We start from the raw sequence: 22256 nt of genomic DNA, 5'->3' as shown, positions 1-22256 counted from the left end.
GCTAAATGCCATACTGTGGAACATTCCACGCAAAGCAATAACATCTCCATGGAGAAAAGCAAGTGACAGATCCTCCACCAGAAAAGTACATTTAGCTACTTCTAAATGTTCTTTTGGCAGGTGATGTCTTCCACACCTCCGTGCCAGAGAAGCTAAACCTGGCCACAGCCTCCACTCACTGTCACTCTTTGGGGGCTCAGCTGGCCACAGTGGGGCAGCTGTACCTGGCATGGCAGGCCGGACTGGACCAGTGTGACCCAGGCTGGCTGGCAGATGGCAGTGTGCGCTACCCCATCAACGTTCCCCGGAAAAACTGTGGAGGAGACGAGCCAGGGGTGAGGACAGTCTACAGCAACCCCAACCGCACTGGATTTCCTGATACTACAGCACTGTTTGATGCCTACTGTTTTGGAGGTAAATTAATTAAGTTATTTCTTTCATTTTAATATATGTGTGTGTGTGTGTGTGTGTGTATGTATGTATATGTATATGTATGTATGTATGTATATATATATATATATATATATATATATATATATATATATATATATATATATATATATATATATATATATATATATATACATACATACATACATATATACATACTATACATACATACATACATACTATACATACATACATACATACATACATACATACATACATACATTAATTAACAGATGCTTTGCCTTTGTGTATAAAAACCCAAAAGAAAGCTAACTATTCATAGATATTTTCCACTTACTTTTTTAAAGCTAGTTTACATGCACAAGCAGGCTCCACTTGAAAATGCAATATACTTCTGCCCATTGTAATTGTACAGACAGAATGACAGTTTCATCTTTCACGCTCTTGAGCTGTAATATCTTCACTGAAGCAAAACATCTGCATAACCTAATCACTTTAGGCAAACAAACACAGCAGGAGGGGAGGGGCCATGCATTTGTCAAAACAAACACATGATAAATAAAGCTCTCCATGCATTCGGCAATGATGTTTACATTAATATTTAAGCCATCAACGCCTCACAGGAAACAATAACATGTCCATTAAAGTCTCTTGTCCTGATTGCTATTTTCCATTTTCTGAATAGCGGGTAAGAAATATATACAAGCCCGGAAATACAAAGACCACTGATAACTGAAGTGAGGAGGATTGCATATTCATACACCTCTTAGTGGATGGGACACAGTATAATAAGAAGCTAATGTAAAAAAAAAAAAACAGGTTATAACAGTGTTTCCTCACCATTGGTTTACTCAAAGTTAAATTATAATTAATACATGCATGTTTGAGTAATCCTGTATTGTTCTGCATTTGAGGCTCGCTGAGTGCTCAGAAAAATGCAGTTTTCACTTCTTCAGTATATTCAGACCCCTCCAGGTCATACATACAGGGTTCAAAATGTCAATAAACAAAATGTAAAATAATGTTATAGTATGTCAAATATATTGTAGCATAAAAAGACATCTTGTTCTTTTTTTGCGTTTGCATATTCTGCTAGATAGTTATAATCTACGACACCCGTGGATCATCATGTTATATTTTGGGCATTTTAAATCACAGTATTGATCTAAAAAGACTTCGGGCTTGGAAAATTGTGGAGTCCAAAGGGAGCCGACGTAGTCATAAATGCCGCTCTGCTGGACAATGCTCTGCAGACCATTCTAGCAAACAGTGAATGTATACTGTATACCTGAAAAAAAACATAATATGTCTTCTTCAATAAACAGATGTTGAGGAGTTGAAGGATGTTTTATCTGATACAAACTGCAAATTGTGGTTGGTAGTGGTCAGTCACTATAACACTATATTATGGTCGGGCAAAAGGTAGTGCATGAAGAATTAACTATGTAGCTTAAAATGTTACATCTTTAAAGCATATTGGGATGGATGCATAAAGCTTGTCCTGCAGAAATAGCAGGTTTACAGTCCTTGGAGGAGTGTGGGATTTTGTTCTGTGCTGTATTCGGATAAAGCAGGTCAAGTGAAATAGTACATTTGCTTGAGGTAAAATACTGCTACTGTGTTTCAGCCCACCAGCCTCTTGGAGTCCAAGCTGTAGAGGCTGTGTACCAGAAGTCCAATCTGGGGGAAGAAGCCATGTCGTCAGTAGGTGAAACCCACAGAAGCTCCCCCTATGCCGATACCTCATCCTGGACTGGTCTTGTAAACCTGGAGAAATCAAATATGCATTCTGTAGCTCACACTGACAATTCCTCTGAGATTTCCGAGGAGCATGTCATAATTCATCTAATGCCTGATAGTAACTCCAATGCTTTAGGCCTATCAGAGCAGGAGAACATTGAACGCCATGGTGGTGTATCTAGAGAAGAAGACAGTGAAGAAGACAGGAGTTCAGCCAACATTTCAACAACATCTTCAGCTCAACATCCCCAGAGCAGCAACAGTGTGCTAGCAGACTTTGTCCATAGTTTAATGAAGCCTTTTAGATACCTGACTGGAGATAAGCCGGTAGAGGATGCTGAACTAGGAACATCAATGCCCTTAGAAGAAGCAACGGAGAACCATGTATTAGCTGAAATGTCCAGCAATAATCTGAGTGAGCCCAAAACAGCCAAGGGAAGTTTGGACAACGCAATACTTGAGCATAGGGGTTTTTCTTTTCACCCTTCTACAAACGGACTAGAATCTTCTGAAGAGGGATTGTCTGAGCAGGAGAAGGAGGTGATGCCGCTGGTGAAACTACAGCCTGCTCTTCACAATGCAGAGCAAAGAGACACCAGCATCCAACATGGAGAAACAGCTACAAACAATAATGGTTTGTCCTCTACTTCACCCTTACACTGACTAACTGATTTGAAATTGCAGAGAACCATTTGGAGTATTCATTTGCAATGTGGTGTGTTGCCACATGCCACTGGTAAAGGCAGGATATATTTATGTCATGCTTTTTAAACCCGTTCGGCATTCTGCTCTCTCATCTCTTCCCCTCAAGGATGCCGTAATATATTCCTCCGCAGGGCAATTTGAAGTAGAGCCGTAAATTTAATTAAACTGTAATTGCAAACAAACACAAGGGCCGTAGAACAGCATCATACACGCAAATTGTCATAAAGGAGAGTGTTTTTCCTCTATTTTCAGATTTATTAACAAAGAGCCTTGTCCACGCTTCAGTCTATCATAAATATTAACTGGATTTTGGTTCAGTGTGAAGTAGATATGCTTCACAAATTTGCCTTTTCGCCAGCAGCAATTTGTAGAACATTAGCGTAGGCAAGTGACTCTTAACATTTCATAAAAAGTTGCACCTCCGACAATAAGCAGCTTTTAAAGTATGACCAAGGATTAAAGAGAGCTAAAAGAGATTCAGCAAAGATCAATAAATACAAAGCTGAGGTGAACTTGTACTAAACAACAAGATGAACTTAAACTAGGATTTGACCACACATCTGGGTTTAAAAAAAACAAAAATCAACCTGGGGTAACTTCTAATTCTATTTCAGATTGGGGTAAGACCAGAACATGTATATAACGTATAAATATAAGCATAACACCTCTTTAAACCCTATTCAAAGCACCACCAACAGAAGCTGATTTTCTCTTAATGATCTTTCTTCACTTTTTCAGAATCACCAGTATAAATGTGTAAATGATGTCATGAAACCTGAGTGCATAAGACAGCTGTCCCTAAAAGTCTGTTTAAGAGTCTAGTGTTTTATGCAGCTGTGTTCAGACAAAGAGTGAATTTTCTGGAGAAATAGTGTGCTTTAAAACACCACAGAGAGAGCAGGTCAGCAGGTCACCATTCTCAGCTGCTGTCACAGAGAAGTTCTTCAGTATCAATTTCTGATATTTTTCAAAGACTATATTGAGGTCCTGATTTAACAGCACAGCTTTGGTTCAATAATTGAAAAGAAATTCAGTACAGAATAAAGCATATGTACAAGGTGAACTCTATTAGATGGGAGTTGCAAAACTATAATATTCAGCTGTCACAAAGGTAGATAGCAGAGCACAAATCCAATCTGTTTCTTTACAACTTCTATATGAAAGTCAAGTTGAACTACAGACACACTGATGTATTTTTCTTTTTTCATTCCCATATTCCTCTTTGATTTCTACATACACAGAGCTTCCTTATTTACAACCTCAATTGGTTAGTAGAGAAATAAAAAGCTTTTTGGACAGATCTTTACATTTGGGGTAATTTTACAACAAAAATCTTAGCTTGCTTAAACCTCTTGGACACCTGTAACGAAAATTGCTTGTTCAGATCCAACCAAAACCACTGATTCCATGAAACTGATTTTCTCAGCTTGCTATCACCACTTTTCTATTACAACCACCTCCCCCTGCCTCTCTCAAATAGTATTAATAAAAAACCCCAGCTTTAGTCCGCATGCATTATTCACAGCTGTATCCAATTACGGAGAAGGTTGGGCTCGCTCTCACCTCCGTCTCTGTCTGAGCCAATTAGGTAGCAGCTCTCTGAAGCTGCTCTGTAATGATCAGGAGCAGAGCCACAGAAGAACAGCCATGATGCTACTATTCTTTTATGTTGGCATGATGGAATTGTGCACCAAGTGATGTTATTTTTCCCTTAAGGTATCATCAGTGGAATGAATTACTCGCCTAATGGTGCGCCGCAGGCTACAGCTAAGATCTCGCTTCTCTAAGTAAATTCACTCTGCCATTTTGAACCCTTTGAACTGTAGATAAATACCCCAAAATGTGAAAAATATTGTTGTTTTCTTAGTTTGCTACATTCATTTGTTAACTCTTACCCCGGGAGTGTCTCTATTACCTACCTGACAATGAGAGTTTGTAGTCTGACCTTTAAAACGTTACCATAAAGCACATGGTCAAAACAATAACTTCACTGCTGTCTTTTTAGATGCCATATGAAAACATAAACAGAAGTGTTGTAGCTGCAATTACCCTGTGGTCTTTTTCAGTGCCTGCCTCAGAATGTGCAAAAATATAAAATTATTAAGAGAAAGGGATCTGCTAGTGAATGGTTAAATGCTTCCTTGAACCAAAACCCAAATCTGAAAATCACTAAACCTGTCTCAAATTTTCCTATTTTATTTTCAAACTCTAGTCATTATGGTGACAATATGCTCAGATTAAGGCTCTTAATTATTCTGCCTTCAATCTGAGTGTAGTAACAGTATGTAATTAGCTACTCGGATTATTGACAGGACAATTATGCACTTCTACATGATTTTATGGAAATGAACCCTTGGCTCATAAACCTTTCTTAGGCACAACACCAGACATACTCAATAATTCACAGGTCTTTTAATATTTAATGACATATTTGTGTACGTTTAATGTCTTGATGCAGCTTGTCCCCCTCTGTAGTTTTAAATTTTTCACACGTAAACTGGAAGGAGAGAGAGAAAGTTGACTGCATTAAAAACACTGACCATGACTCACACATGCAGAAAATGTGAATTATTGATGATGTAGACAGTCTCTGGTTTAAGACTGTAAGTGTATAAAGTACAGCGGCCCACTTCATCTAAATAAACAGATCTAGATGGAGAGAGTTGTTTTGCTTATCCCGTTTCAAGTGGTCTACCATTTTTTTTTTTTTCCCCACATGGTTTTCCTTACTACATGCTGTGCAGAATTCCTAATGGAGTTTGTTCAGACAAAGACTCCACAGGGTAACAGAAACTAAGGAGAGCGGTGTGAAATTTCCATGAATATACCACAAAAGCAGGTTGTATACAATTTGTATCAAAACCACAAAGCTAACCACAGTGCCAATGTAGGCGAGCGCTGCAGCAGGTTGAGCACTGGCCAATCAATTTAAACACCAGCAGTTGAAGCAGAAGGAAAACCCAGTAACGATATTAACTTAACTATACACTTCGTACACTTTTCCAAACCAGTCTTTTGTCTCACATCTAATTCCATATGCATAAAATTAAAGCCACCCCCGCAGCTCTTCTGTAATGAAGCCTTATTAATAACTGCTCTTTGTCTCTTTGTTCCCTACAGACTTCTCCATAACTGCCCCCACTGAACCACCTCCACACTCTGTCAAAGTGTCCAGCCCACATGGTCCCAGGGGAGCCCCCGCGTTCAGCCCCAGCCCCAACAGTCAGTTCCGCTGGGCCATCAAGTCAATGCGCACTTCTAAACTAGGTCCCCCCGGAAATATGGGTTATGTGGGGAAACGCCAACCCCATTGGGAACCTATGGAAGCCAAAGCCGCACCTTTAGAAATTATGACCATGCCCATATCGAGGCGACACGACAACCCAGAAAATTACTCAGGCGAAGGTAAAGAAGAAGAGGAAGAGGGTGCAAACCGTGCGCCTTCAGAGGAGGAGAGCGACACGGAGGGTAGCGCAAGAGAGGATGTTTTAGCAGAGATGTTTGAGCTAAAAGGCAATGAGAGTTTGGAGTCTGACCTGAGTGAAGACATGAACGATGTTGTTACTGTTGCAGAACACACCACGCTATCCCGTTGGCAGCTAGTAGAGCAGCCCACCTCTGCGCCTAAGGGCCCCCCATCTGAAGAGGCCAAGGGGGAGATCCTTTTTGTGCGCAGACCAACTGAACAACACAAAGAAGAGACAAGAAGTGTACTGAACTCTGCTTTTACTCCAAAAAACACTCAACTAACACTGACTCAACAAAGCAAGTCAAGTGAGGTCTTCACACAAGTGCTGACTACTACAGAAGTGACGACAACCAGAGAAATGGAGAGGATAGACCCGACAACAGCACCAAACCCAGATGACAGGGTCCCAACAGAGGAGTCTATCTCAATCTCATGGGTGCTACCGGAGGACAGCACCAACACCCCTGACCATCAGACAAGCACAGACATTATTCAGCTCACCACACAGGCCTCAGAGATGCGGCTTAGTGTTACCCAAATGGAGTCTAGATCTGCCGTGTCTGAGTCATTTGTGGTGGGGAGTAAGTGGACACCTTATAAAAAATCGGAAGAAAAGAAAACGCTGGAACCGACTGACAACAATAAAGAGAAAACCAACAAAGCATTTGGCTTCCTGGTTCCCAACTGGGCATTTGGACTCATCCCTTCAGGTATGGCATTGTCTGTAATAGCATCTTTATTCAAAGCAATTATCTAATCAGCAGTAATTTGTGTAATTTTCACCTTAGCATGGGGCAGAACCATCATCATGCTAACAGTATCCTAAGGGGGAGTGTAGTACAGTCAGAGACGACTGCATTAGCTTGAGCTCTGAAAATCCACAGCTCTGCCTTACTGTGCCTGCTGTCTCTAGCTGTTTGAGTCTACATGCTTTTGCTCCCTGACCCAGCGCTCATCATGTATTCTTAATCCAGCCTCTTCCCTCCACCCCTCCTCTCTCCCCCTCTCTCTTCTGCTCCTGAGCTGGTAGACAGACAGCACCAAAATGCCAGAACAACCAGGTCCTAGTTTAGTAATTAGTAGGCCAGTGCTTTTTCAAGTGAATACAAGACAGAGGGACTTTACTTCTACTAATCTAATAATGTGCAAGAGGGGAGTTATTTTTAAGCTTCCCTTTCCTCTGCTTCACTTGATGTGCAGACCCATTAAGTTTTATTACATTTTTTTACTACTCTTGTATTCATAATGTGTTAAATAATGGCAAGCTTGACTGCTACATATCGTCTTATCTTAAATGGTGTGTGGGACTGGCAATCCTGATCTTTCTAGTGTATAGTATCGAAGCTGTATTTATAGCCATGACAGGTGTAAGTTTGTATAGTATGTTGCAAAAACACATACATTTTTGCAACATTTTTTCAAAGATGCATATGTCTATAAACTTACAAAAGGCAGGGTTTGATACTGGCCCTGGAGAACTGTTAAGTACATTTTTTTGTGTGTTACCATGTGGTTCAGAGCGGCTGGCATTTGGAGAGTCCATCATACATTTTAAAAAACCTTGCTGCTGAGCATTTGTCAAGTTGCCCAGAAAATGTACTGAAACTCACTTTGTAGTGTATGATTATGCTAGCCAGATCAACATATACATATATATACAGCATATACTAGTTGTAACAGGTATACCAGAATCTATTTTGTTGCCAATTTTCAACCACATTTGCAACTAACTCTTTCCTTCTTTGATTCCCATTTTGATATATTAGATTTTTTATGCCAGGCAATAATTTTGTATTGAATTTATTAACATTGTCAAGGTGGAATTCTTAATTGTGCAACTCAAGCTAGTAACCATTGATGTCGCTGCAGTATATAAAATGCATGACTTCTAATGTAGTCCTGAGGAAGTTCTGAATGAAAGAGCTATCCTGATTGAACTTGGGAGACTATGACTGATGGCAGTTAAACAAATGAGAAAATGAGCAGGACCGGCGGACACAGAGGACACAAGTGTATTTGAGTCTTTATCAGTCTTTCCTTTGTGATGACATTTGAATGGACTAAGTGCTCTTCCCTTGTTGAGTGATTAGAGGTGTGTGGCCCCTCCCTTTCCACTGACCTTTTGTGGTTGTCAGTTATAGTTGAGAGAAAATTACAGCGGCTTGTCTGGCTGTCGGCTCAGATAGAGACAGAGGAGAGAGAGGGGGCGTGAGGATGGACAGGAGGAACAGCAGAGGTGAGAGTGTGCTCCCTAGTGCTGTAGGTAGAAGTACATAAAGCTCTTTAATCAATGATCACACACTATACTAACAAAGTCCCACGAGCCTCCACTGAGCACAATGTACCTCTAATCTCCCCTCCTTCCCTCCTTTCCTTCCTCACCTCCTCCCTATAGCTTCATTCATCCTTCGTTATCTGAAGAGTCAGAGCTTCTCTCTTGACTATGTAGTCATTTATCACACTGATAAGACCAGTATATAATGCAAGTACCAGCTTTCCATTTTCTTAGCACTGCAGAAAAAAAACCTTCCTAAACAAACACATAGAGAAAGATAAAGAAAAAGTATCAAACATGTTGACAACCCAAAACCTCAATAATCCATCCCACATGTCACTTTTTATGTCCTTATCCACAGTACAAGGTTTGATATGGTAAACAAAAAAGTTGCACACCTGTAGTTGTAAGTCACTATTTGGTTTATTTTTTTTATTTTATAATTATTATTCATTTATTTTACATATGTTGTAGATTAGATTAATAAATACTAGGTGGCACACATTTCCATTTTGGAGAAAACAGATTTCAAACCAAACACCTTCTGTGAGATTTTACAAGTTGTTGGTCAGTAAGAATTCGATAATTTATATTCACATTCACATTCACATCTCTTTCCCCAAAAATCAAACAATACAATTTTAAAAGTAATACCGTATTTCTGATTGTCACATTACATACCAAATAGCATTTGAACTCTAATAGAAGATAATACTGCTGTCTGTAAACCCTTTTTACTGATCTTATCCTATCAAACCAACTGTAACCTGAAAGCCTTGTCTTATTAACTCTGGATTCAATTACAGCTGTACACTTTCGGGTACATGTTCCATCACCTGTACCTGTTAAACCACTTCCCATCTTCCTACAGCTTTGACATCCATATGTTAGCTGCATCTCTCCCCTGCAGTGGATACAGTATGCTCCCTGTCTGTCCAGCCCGTAAATTACCCTCTTCTCTCCTCCTCTGTCAGGCAGTGTTGCTCCGACTGCAGGATCCCTCTGAGTTATGAGCGTTTGACCAACGCCTTGTCCAGACCCGAAGATGGATCAGACCTGTGGCTCATCCATAAGTCCTGCTCCCTGCTCCAGAACCAAATGAGAGGCTAGAGGAGGCGGGTTAGATATATACATGTGTCCAAAGACATAGATGGATGTAGACAGGGCTTGCATGTTATCCATGCTGCTCGGTGGAGGCCTGTTGTGATGGGCCTTTTGGGTCGAGAGCAGAGGAAAGCCACATACTTGATGCTAAATATAGAACATTATTGATTTCTCTGTCTCTTACGTTTTTCTAGTCTATTTGCTGCCCACTCCCTTTTAATGGCTGTCACTTTTACAACTCTTCAGCTTATTGTAATGGTCGTCTAGCATGCCATGATATTTGGATGGCCTCTTGAACTTCAATTCCATGCAGGACAGGAAAGGAAATAGCATGTTTCATTCAGCACATAAGTGAAACTTAAAAAACATTTTAATATGTTGTTAATCATATTTTAAAAAAAATATAACATGGTGATCTAAATATATTATATCCCATAAAAGTAAAATACCCCCTCTTTAACTGAAGTGACAGCATCTTAAGCCACGTTGAGTTGCACATTCAACACTAAAAAACACAGATTTATCTTACTGTTAGACATCATGTCGGATACACATTTTCCATCATGCACCCTAAGCTATACCATTTGCCAATGTACAATACATCACCAAAGTTTGAATCTTTACTTTTACGTAAAATTTTGTGTCCAACTTCATGCACATCCATCCTTGTTGTGCTTCTTGCTCTGCGTTTTAATATACCACAACATTTTGCTGCAGCGGTTTACAAGACTTAAGAACTACATTCACTATTCAACAACAGAAGCTCTTTTGACACTCACCTGTCTGTAGTCCCCAAGTATTTTCCCTCTCATTTCTTTTCATGGTGTAATGCTGCCATTTTCCATATCAAACACTCCCTCTGAATTTAATCGTGAGCTATTGGCTGCTACTTTATAAAGTGAATGGGTTTTGTGAAGAGAGTGCCTTAAGGGACACATGGGCACCATCTCTCAGGATATAGTGAGTGAGTAGTGAGACTTGTATTCACTTGAGCTGCAATGAAGATGTGTTGAAAAAGTTCTTATGAGCCGGGGAATCTACATTGAGACAACTGTTAAAAATAATGAAGTATAACAAAAATGATGTATGATTGAATTTTAAATTAGTGGTGTTTAGCTCTGAATTAAAAATAGGTAGCAGAGTTTTTACGTGTATGTACATGCATGCTTAAATTTTTTATATTTATACTTTGAGAAATGAATTTTTCTTTTACTATGGGTCATACCTGGACAACTGAGGGATTAAACAGATGTTGTTCTTCTTTCTGTTTTGGAGGCATTCTTCAGCCAGCCTTATCAGCAGCACTCATCTTTAGATTTTGAGCGAGGATCTTGGTCAGGATTACTTTGTTGGAGGATTAGCTAAACGTGTCCAGGGTGATGTGAGAAAACAGTGTCTGGGGGAAAGTTGCCTAAGCACAGAGCCGCCATGCAAACTACACACCAAAAAATGCCATGCCTGTTGTGGAAATCAAATGGCCATGCCACCAGTAGGAACGTAATAGAAATAGTTATTATGTGTTGTCATGTGTAGTGGCCCTAGTCACCGATAAATTGCGATGGATGTGTCATCATGATTTCTAATGCTGAGACAAACACTGCCTCGCACGTTGGAACAAGAGAAGGACACTGTTTAATTCTTTGTGTAGTTCCATTAAAAGTTGCATAAAATGGAAATATTTGCCCATCTGGAAAGTGCTGGTAGTTTTAAACATTTAGAGAGCAAGATCCGGTTATTAAATAATTCATTTTGAGTTTTTATGTGGAGGGGGTGTAGGCTAGTATCTGTTATCAAAGTGTTGCGCATTTTGGGCTATGAAAAGCCTTGATTTAAAACTGCTGCAGTGAATGTAAAACAGCTTTGTGCATAAAGCAAAAGCATCAGAATTATGCTTTTCTATTGTACAGTGAGCTCAGAAACCCACAGAAAGCTGTCTTAAACGGCTCTTTTTATCACATCATAAAAATTGTTTATTATGTTTTCTGACACAACAAAACCTGGTGATTATTCAGCCTGGAGCAGCCCCATTCCAGGCACTGTATTTTGTTCTGGAGATGGCATGACCCAGAGCTCCCATTATGGCTGATGAATGATGAAATCTCTTCAGTATTGCTTGTACAAGGCTCTGTGGTGATATTGTAAAACATGTTTTGTTGTTACTTTATGAATATTTTCTAATCTTGTAGCTCCCCAAAGGCCAGACCAAAGTGCTGTGTTACCTCTATATTTGCCAGGTTTCAGTTTTGTTAACTTAGGGTAAAACATATAATTTTAGTTCTGAATGACTTATTTCGTTTTATACACTGAGAGAATTGTTGCTTGTCAACATGGTCAACATAATTTTATATGCAGAAGCAACCAAAGGGGAAAGTGTATGTAGCATGTGGAATTATTCTTAATCTCTCTGAATTCAGAACTCATTTTACTTTGTCATTGACAGTTACTCTTTTGATTTTCTCGTTGCTCATCAGATCTTTCCGCATCGTTTATAGTCATAGCAATTAAAATCATCTCAATAGACGCTACAGGATAATTTGTCCGATTTAGGACTCCTCCCGATTTGCTCCTATCTGTCTTCAAGGAAGGCGTGACACAACTTTGGATCTTTGTATGTGATTTTTAAGCCACTGTGCTCCTCATGTGTGTGGTGTCATTGCGATTCTGAGCTGTTCTGTCACCGTAACCACAAAACATCACCACGACTGCACAAGCCAATAAAACAGAAAGTCAGACAGACAGACACAGAGGCTGTAAAGTAAAACTGCAGTATTCTCATGCATATTATCTTTTAGAAAGTGACATCAATATTAATCCAGTTTGAAGCGTTGTTTAAAAAGTAAAAAGATGAGAGTAGTTCCTCACATGTCTGTTTACAGCCACACAGGATCAGGGTGAAGGTGCTGCAGATTAGCGATAGTGACTCTACTTCCTGTGTCATTTATTGGCAGCCTTCTGTGCATTAAATTATTTATCTGAACTACTGCACCACATTTCACAAATAATAATAGCACAGTTTTGACTTGCATCTAAAGTAGAAATGCAATGCTCTGTTTTACAAGGTGCACTATAGTTTTGATAGCTCACAACTTTTAGCATGGGGTGTACGGTCTCTCCGCTGCAGTCTTTGTTCTCATCCCATTCACCTTGTGTCTGTGGCCTGCGCTTTTTGTCGTACATTTAAAAACTGTTTAAAGCTGAAAAATCCTGTAGTGTGTGATGGGATTAACTTTCTTGTGTTAGGTGTGCTATCCATATCCAGGCCCATATGCACTACCGTATACGTGTGCCTGTTTATGAATGCACCGCTGTAGTTTTCTCACATTTTTGGCTTGGTGAAAAACAAGTATTTCGTGGACACAGGGTTATAACCTTCAGCCGATTGTGTTGGGCCATTGCAGCTTCATCATATCTTTTGCTTTTATTGCAGCCAAACCATTTAACTGTGAAAGTGATAAGAAAAGACTACTCTTAAACCATTACAAACACTGAGATATGCTATGACCTTGTTCTTTGGGCCATGGATTTAATATTTTTTCGAACCATTCATCGACTTCTTTTTGTATACATCAGTCATTATCTCTGTATCCTTCTCTAACTTCAACTAACTTCCATCGTTTCAGTACATCCATAAATCTTCTGTTTTGTATTCGTACCTGTCCCTGTAGCCTACATCTTGGCATCCTTGAAATTTGTTTTTATGAGCGTTCACTTTAGTTCAGTTATATTTATATAGCACATTTAAATACAACTTCAGTTGCCCTAAGCGCTTCATATAAAAAGTCAACAAAAAACAAACACACAGATAAATCAAGGCAATTCGTAGGCAAAGAACAATAAAACACCAATAAAACACCAAGATATCCTGTCTAGCTAGTATTAAATGTCAGAGAGAAGAGGTAGGTTTTCATCTGACAGTTAGGAGTGTTGTCACAATATTAAAATTTCAAACTCAATTCTGATCTGAAGAAATTGGTCTGATACTCGATACTGATTTTGATACCACATCGATAAGAAAAAATGCTCTTTTTTAAAACTAGACACTTACAAATAGACAGAAAGTCATTTTCAACACACAAAAAAATGACTTTCTTTGTTACTATATGGTCTGATGTAGCTCAAGATCCTTCTAAAACTGCTAAGGATAGGTCATATTTGTCCTAATTATGTGCGTTGATATGTGCTAAAAAAAAATGATCTAGTTTTAATACTAGTTTTATTTTCAGTTAGTATCTGATTTACGATACTTTTGGCAACTCTTCTACTTATTCACTATTGCCTCCTATTCATGTGCATGCCCATACATCTGAATCTTTTCTAAGTTTTTACCATAGCATGACTGCCCACCTCAGTCACCTCACCATCTCCTCACTCCCAAAGAGAAGCTCAACATTTTCAGCTCTGCCGCCAGTCTGTTCTTAAAATGTGTGTAACTATTAGCATAAGTGCTGGTAAGAGTTAATGCATTACGTTTTTGTCCATCTATATTGTTCTCTAGCCTGTGTGAGCTACAGCCTGGGGAGGTCCTGAGCAATGTATCAGAGCAACAAACAGCATCACCTTGTTCGGACCCCGTTGGGAATTGTGGGTAAAGATGGATAGAGACAGGGCACTCGGTAGGGCGCTGTCACACAGAATATAATCCTATGTGGGGAGAAAAGAAGAGCTCTATCAGGGTTGGGTGGCTAACCTGTACAAACAGCACTCAGGGCGTATCAGATAAGACGTCAACAATGTGCTTCCTGTTAATGAAAGACTGTTTCACGTGTCTATCCAGATCTAGCAGGTGTCGTTAGGTGAGCTGCCTCTCACAAACACTGAGCTGGGGGATGTTTGCGAAAAAGATGGAGTTTGAGTTAAAATGCAAAATGACCAGCTCAGGTTTGTCTCTGTCTCTGCATTTGATTTATGATTTTTTTTTTTTTTTGACCAAAATCATTGTCTGAAATCCCATGCAATTTTGTGGTTTCCTTTATAAACTATTGACAAAGTGCTTAAACATGACAGTATGCTTTTTCCACGCACTTAGTTTTAAACTGAATTTGAATCATTTTATGCTTGGTTCCTTGTAAACCACAAAATTGATCTGAAACACCTTAATAATTAAAATGGGACCATTGACTTCTTGTTCAAAACTGCAGAACTGATAGGCCTTGGTTCTTTTTGCTGTTTCACTGTAGCAAGCAGCAGATTTTCTTTTCTTTTTACTTTTTACTCAAACATGAATCAATCCATCAAAATAAAACTGTGCCTAAGCTGGTGATTGGAGAACATTGCAATTAAATGATTAAAAGCTCTTAAAAGTTGATTTAGCAAAATATGCCTCCTTTAAAATTACAGATTAATTTCAAAGCAAATCAGTAAATAATTAAATATGTTGTAAAATAAGCTTTATTCAATGTTTGTAAAGAAATCAGGTCTGGTTGCTCCATGCATCAGCACAGTGACCTGGTAGCTCTAAACAGGAAGGATGTGGGAGCATATTTATAAGGACACTCTTGATAGCCGGTAGTAGAAATAGATGGGAGTATTATGCTTATCACCTCCATAGCTGCTCCCTCTATATTTTCATTCATCAGTTTTTGTCACAGACACATATATCAGTCTGTCTTAGGTTAACACCCCCACATATGGTTTCAGATTGAGGTGTTTTGCAGCAGCAGAGGATGAATAGTTCATGCTGGGGTTTGCCTGACTCTCGGTTTTCTCACATTGTAGACAGAGCAGTTTGGCCCCAGGCTCCAGTCACATCCCACAGTCTGCAGCAGGACGGGAGCAAACCGGCATGTCCCAAACACCTACATGTAGAGTGGAGGGAGTTATATACAAAGCTGATTAGGAAAGTATATTCACTGGCCCTGTAAGGCGTGCATGTACATTTTCCCTGTTGTGGAATAAATAAAGGTTTTCTTATATGGATAAATCTTATAATGTAATGAAATATAACCCGTTAGTGGTTGTCTTTCATCTGGAAAAAAGTTAAAATAATCATTTATTTTTGTTTTCCTATCCCCTCATTTTGATTTTCTCTTGGTATATTGTTTATTTCTTGTTCTTAAAGGAGTACTATGTAACTTTTCTGGTGGAACATCTGCCACCTTCTCGCCTCCATGAAGATGTTTTTTTTTTTTTTTCAGTGCTTATCTTTTTGCATTTATTCAATTGTGTATTGCCTTTAATCTGATACATTTTCTAGTTTAATGCTTTATCCTTGTTGTCGACCCCATTTTTTAATAATGACTTAATACATAATCTGAAAGTCTAATTATAACTGAATCATAATTACAGTACAGTTACCACCAATTCACAGTTTTTTGCAATGAAGTTCACATTGAAATTACCAAATCTTGTTTATTCTTTGCTCGGGGCCTAGCGGATGTTCAGTGCTTTAGCCCATAGCAAGAGCAGAGCAAGGTCGTGCAAAGTAGTTTGTCTTCTTTGTTAAGTTTTAAACAGGTCTCTAGGCAAAAGCTTTGTGTCCTAACTCCAGCTCAGTTGCTAATAGCACTGCAGTGTTGTCAGCACAGCTTCCTGATAGTTGCCCACAGTGGAATACAAACTTTTAGGAAAGAGGTTTTAATGTGCAAAAGTCTGCTTCTCTTCTCCAATTAAGTGCAACATAGCTTAAGTAACAGCACGGTCCTGTGAGATCTCTGATCAAATGCATTTGTTAAGCCCATATGGATATTATAATTCATCATATTTTTAACAGCTAATCATCATTATTTCAGCAGCTCTGTGCTGTATTTAGAGCCAAGTTCAAATGGCCTCAATGAGTTTTAGTGTCAGTCAAAAGCAGAGGGTGCTCTTTCTGTTTAATTTAAATGTTGATTAAATGATTTATTTCCAAAACATAATAATTATTTGGTGTGGGAGTTGTGCGTCATCTTATATTTACACAAATAACCACATAGTCACAGTCCTAATTACAGCCAGTAGTAATTATGTGGCAGTGTTATGAAATTGAAAGAGCAGAGAGCTGTATCTCTCCTGTGCCCAATATGCACACATCACCACTCTGCAAATAAGACATACCAAATGAGATGCGGTTTAAGGAGGATTTAAGCCACACATTTAAAAAAGACATTTTGTTGTGGCCGTTTTTTAAAAGCTGTACTAGGGCTGTACATGGACTAGGGCTTGCTTCTCAAACGCAAACCATTACAGGTTGAGTTTCAATGTTTCTAGAACAGCTTTTGTCTCTGTTTTTCCCTTGAATACTAATGTAGTCTTTTAAAATACTTGAAAAGACAAGAATTGGGAGAGGAACACTTGTTTTATTTTATACCATTTTTGGTTTTAATTCAACTGGGACAGTTACATAAAGATGATTTCAACTGTAGTCCTTAGTGTGAAATATCTACAGTAGACAACTAAATAAACATAATGACAACTTTGTGTGCCATTAATGTAACAAATCCTTATTACAGTGTTTTTCCAGTATGTCTGTGAAACATTTGATTTGTATGCACTATCATGGACATGGATTGTCTTATGTGTCTGCTGACAAGTGGAACTATACCCTATACCTGAGAACATAAGTTCTTGATTAACAGAAAACTTTACCCTGAGTGGTGAAAGACCCTGTTCAGCTGCTATTGAAATAATTACAATATTTTTAATAACTTAATTTTGTATTATGTAAAATATAATAGGAACCACGTTGTTCTGATTTGTTACAGTGTCACACACAATATATGTACTTCCCCCTGTAAGTGCCACTATTCATTAGTTGTCCACTGCACACTTACTAAATTATCCTAAATGTATATAATTCTGTAAAACAATAAAAGTGATCACAAACCTGATGAGAGTTTGAAGAGTGACTGGAGAATTACAAGTATAGGGTGACATAAAAAATGTGAAATGTGACACACAGTGAACTGGAGAGAGTGGATTGAATGTGTTTTTGATAATAACGCAGGACGGATTACTTTCCTCCATGGGCTCTTACAGTTGGGTGCTTTTTGCTGGTTCAGACTGTAGGCACTGTGGCTAATTGCAAGTGTCACGCTCCTCTGCTGCCTGTCTGTTTACTAACCAAGGCAGGGAAACATTTTATGCTGCTAAATACATTTTGGATAGAAAAGTTTGCATTTTAAAAGACGTTTTGGATTTTTTTTGTTCATAAAATAATAGGCTAATCATGTAATGGCATAGGCCACTGTAGCAAAAGAAATTTCAATTCTGTCAAGTGGACAAAAGTTTTAGAGTGAAGACGTTTCGTTAGCTTGTCCTTTTAGATAGATATAAGGCATTGTCCACCAGTAATCTGACCAAAACTGAAGAAGCGGATTGGATGAGCAGTTAAATGTCTTCATTCTAAAATTGTGTCCAGTTGATAGAATTAAATTTTAATTTTGCTATGGATCATACCTGTACAACTGAGGGATTACACAGACATGGGTCACTGTGAATATTAAAAAGAGTGGAGTGGTGAGATTATACAGCAGTAGAGGTGAAGAAGGTGTAGGATTGTAAGTACTTAGGGTCAATGGGAAAGCATTGGAGAGTGGATATGAGGTGCAATGGCACGTTCATATAGAGTATGCAAGAATGAAATGAAATGAAATAGTTCACCAAATGGTGAGATCAGATATTCTAAATAGACTCTCATTTGTTCACCTGTTTGCAGCTTTGACCACATGTTGTTTTCTTGGGTATATTCAACTGTAGTGGCTTGTGCCACTAATAATCACATATGTTGTACAACACGATGAATCCCCATGATATTTGTGTGCTGATAAACTCACAAGAATCCATCTTGTCCCGTTGTGGCAGTTGTGATTGGGCCCAATCCACCTTTGGGACAAAGATTGGGGCCAATCACAGGACAGCATTGTGGTTTGAGTAGAAGATGGGTGAAGTGTCCAATTGAACTATAATAAACATACTTTGACCTATTTTAGCAGGACTAAAGACATTTCATTATGAGACAACATCTCTGAAGCGCTTTGTGCATTTGTGAATGGGAAAGATGTTAGATTTCTCTGCTTTTTCTGCTGTTGTGATGCTTCACCCAATCAACTTGAAGTATTTACTGGAATGTTTCACTTTCCTGATAACCATCAGCAAGAGTCATTCAAGATCAAGTCATATCCATCATAGTGAACTATCAGAAGTTAGTCAAAGGCATTGTCAAGATTGTAAGTGTACTTGAATTGGGATAACATTGAAATGATTTAGATTTAGATTCAATTTGCTGTTATTATTAGTTTTTTGATATGACAATTTCCTCAAAATTGAACTTGACCACAGTATAAATAGTGTATATCACCGAGTTTCACCTGACGCCCCCTCTCTCTCACACACACACACATACACGCACACATGCTCAGATGTGTTGCCGCAGACGGGTCACACAGCAGGCAGCAGACAGACAGAAATAGCTCTGTCTCCCTGCTGTTCTCATCAATCTGCTCGGTCGACTCAGACCAGTGCACAAATCACATCACTACACCTGCTTCATTATATGTATGTGAACATGCTCCCAAAGGTGACATCAGAGAGGCTTTCATATTCTAGATCCACCCATCCTCTTATTGTAGGAGGCAATATTACTTTTGTTAGATGTTTATCTTATTCACTTTTCATAATATCAAGCATAATCTACCTGAAACTTGTCCTAATTCCAAAGAAATTCCCTCACTTCTTCATACTAATGAAAACCATTTCACCTTTTTTACTTCTCAATTAGCTGACCTAATGTAACTGCGCAAATATGTCTTGTTACAGTAATGGACTCTGTAAATATTTTATAGGTTTACTTCAGTGATTATGTTGAGAAATGATTGCGGTACCACATTACATTACTGGACAAGCAATAATGAGCTGATAATGAGGTGAATGATGAGGTAAAAGCACTAAATGTGATATGACACTTTTTAAGAGAAAGAAACAACTTATAACTAACTAGGATTATTCAGGTCAGCTCACTAGTTGCATTAATTAAAACTATTTAAATCCATTGGTGGTTGTTTGCTGTTTAGACCAATTAAAGTGTATTCTGCAATTATTAATCCTTTCAAAATGGAACCTGACAATGTGCTCTAACACGCAGGTGAAAGGATAATAGCTGCTTTGTTGTGTGTTTGGTTTTGTTTTGGTGCAGCGGAGCTGTGCATGGGTTGACAGATGCTACACAGGTGTGATAGAGGAATAAAAAGAGAAACATTTCGGAGTGCTTTCAGAAGCCAGGTTAAACTGACCTGCTCATTGTGTTTCCGACCTTCTCCACCGCTGAGCTTAAACTGTCTAATTCTCCACTCTAACACCTTGTGCACACTGCAGACCGTATTTCCTAAACTTGTGGGACTGAGTTCATCCTCTCCGACTGAAGCTGTCTTGGAAGTAAACTTTTGAAAGTAGATTTTTGTTTGTCCTCTATGTCTTGGTGGACAATATGAAAAAAAAGATGGATTGTGATTTTAGATTTTTATAATTTCATATTAAAAAGAAAATAAATATGACATGAGTGAGATTTGTGAACACTGACAAGATTGTTGTTATAAATAGCTTAAACATCAAATTAATACTTTTCACTCCAGTGACATTGAACACACACACACACACACACAAAAGAACCAAACTCCAGTGGTTTAAATACTGCAATTTGGTTTAATTGCAGCTTGACTATACAGGAATAATTTTGAGAAAATATGGGATAATCTTGTTTCCGTATTCTATTCTCTGACCTTTGCAAAAATTGCCACATTTATACTCATATCTTTGTCTTTGCTTAAACAGACATAAAGTGACCTCTTTGAGCTTTCCTTTGTACAGTTTGAACTTGTCACAGCTGCAATCATAGCCTGTCTGCAGTGAGTCGTGTGTGTTATATTTTATCCGCCTTGACTATCTCTTCCACTCCACTGAAACTTAAGTCATCCAGGTAAATGGTTTGATTCACTGTAGGCATTTACTTTAAGGTCAGGGACTTTTCCGTTACAACAAACCGATCATCTTCTCCATTTGTCCTTATTTTGCTGCAACCTTTTCTCTTTGGCTGCTTAATTATGTCATGGCTCTGGTCATAAGCTAATAAAACACATCGAAGGGAACTTGCAATGCAAAAAAAGGGTTGTATGCTTTTAGTTGTTTAGTCGATTAATCAGTTGATGGTGTCTTAGTTGAGCAAAATTATCATTAAATTATCATTATTCGACTATTTTGTTGGGATTAAGGCTCCAGCAAAACCACATGAAAGGAAAAGAGTGAGCTACCTATCGATTTGGGAGTGAATCATCAATTTAATGTTTCTTTTTACACATGAAGATGCTGTTTACTTGTACTTTACTAGAACTTCTTCAGATCAGAGGGGTTCTGAGTAGTTTTAACAGATTTTCCAGTTTCACCACAACACCATTTTTAGTCAATCGATGCAATGGGCATGTCTAGTCAAGTACTAGAAACATGAAATAAAAACATTTGACCTCTTTTCCTATCAGCATTCTGAAATTTGATCCACATTTAATCTTAAATTCTCATCTTTGCTTTTGTTTTGTTTCATTAATTGGGTGTATCTAGTAGTCCATAGATACATAAAATATAGAGGTAAGGCTGTTTTCTGCCTCTTTTCCCCTTTCATTTCCACCTTTTTTGATGCATTTCACACATTTACAGACATTGAGTGATACACTGCTGAATAATGTATGCCCTCTCTTGTTCTATATGATCTCTAAATGCAGAAAACACATGTTCTTCACAGCCCTATGAATAATTCAAACTAGAGACTAATCAGTACATGTGATTATGGTAACAATGTACTGGTGTTGATGTGCTTCCATATGGCCATAACTGCAGCGTGTGGCCTAGTGCCTTTTACCGACTTCCTGTGTAGCATCAAATTTTAAAGGGGCAGATCTAGCAGTGCTCTGGTGATGGCTTATCATGCTCATAGAGGGGAACACTCCAGCAGGCAGCGGCATGATCTCTGTCTCAGCAAAGCTATTACAAGGTTGACTGCGTTCAGGCACAGTAGGCGATAAGCAGGTGTAGCTACAGAAAATCTATGTGTGCAACTGCTTTGGTGGACATGCCTGCTAAATTCTGCCAACTTCTCAGCTTTTACACTTTTAAGACATTTTCCCTATTGCAATCCTCTTTTATGGTTTAAATCCGGGGCGGATGTTCTTTTGACAGTGGGGAGTAACTTCCCAAATGTGTGACAAATGTGGAGATAATCTCTTTCCGGAAAAGGCTTAAAAATCTAAAGATGACCCCAAAGAGCTGTGAAATGTCAGCAGCATATTCTGACAAATCTGTGCAAGCCAAACAGACGCTGCTATAAAGAATATCCCGTCTTCAATAATATCTTTCTATCGCACTACAAAGACTTCTCAATCTGATCTCTTCCCATCTGTTATAATAGAAGAGGCGACCTATTTTAAAAGCACTGTGTAATTAATCATAAGGCAGCAGCAAACATTAGGAGAGGGGGAACCGTATGAAGGCTCCCACTGTGACTCTCAGCCCTCCCGAGTTGGCATTTTTCTCTCTTACTCGGCTATCCTCTGTTGCTCTGTTGCTTCCTCTTTTGCTTTGCTCTAGAGTTAA

General features: G+C 38.6%; 1 protein-coding gene across 1 annotated transcript in view; it reads left to right on the top strand.

Annotated features, from left to right (window-relative positions):
- Window positions 1-22256, top strand: part of ncanb (neurocan b) — a 97174-nt gene that overhangs the window by 19250 nt on the left and 55668 nt on the right. Inside the window, exons 6-8 of the mRNA XM_055221353.1 lie at window positions 121-414; window positions 2039-2800; window positions 5977-7035. Coding sequence (XP_055077328.1) covers window positions 121-414; window positions 2039-2800; window positions 5977-7035 — 2115 coding nt within the window. The remainder of the gene's footprint in view (window positions 1-120; window positions 415-2038; window positions 2801-5976; window positions 7036-22256) is intronic.

This window comes from Periophthalmus magnuspinnatus, chromosome 4 (genome assembly GCF_009829125.3).
Source record: "Periophthalmus magnuspinnatus isolate fPerMag1 chromosome 4, fPerMag1.2.pri, whole genome shotgun sequence".
Lineage (NCBI taxonomy): Eukaryota > Metazoa > Chordata > Actinopteri > Gobiiformes > Gobiidae > Periophthalmus > Periophthalmus magnuspinnatus.
The sequence above is the reverse complement of the archived record's forward strand: the minus strand, read 5'-3'. Positions and strand labels throughout refer to the sequence as shown.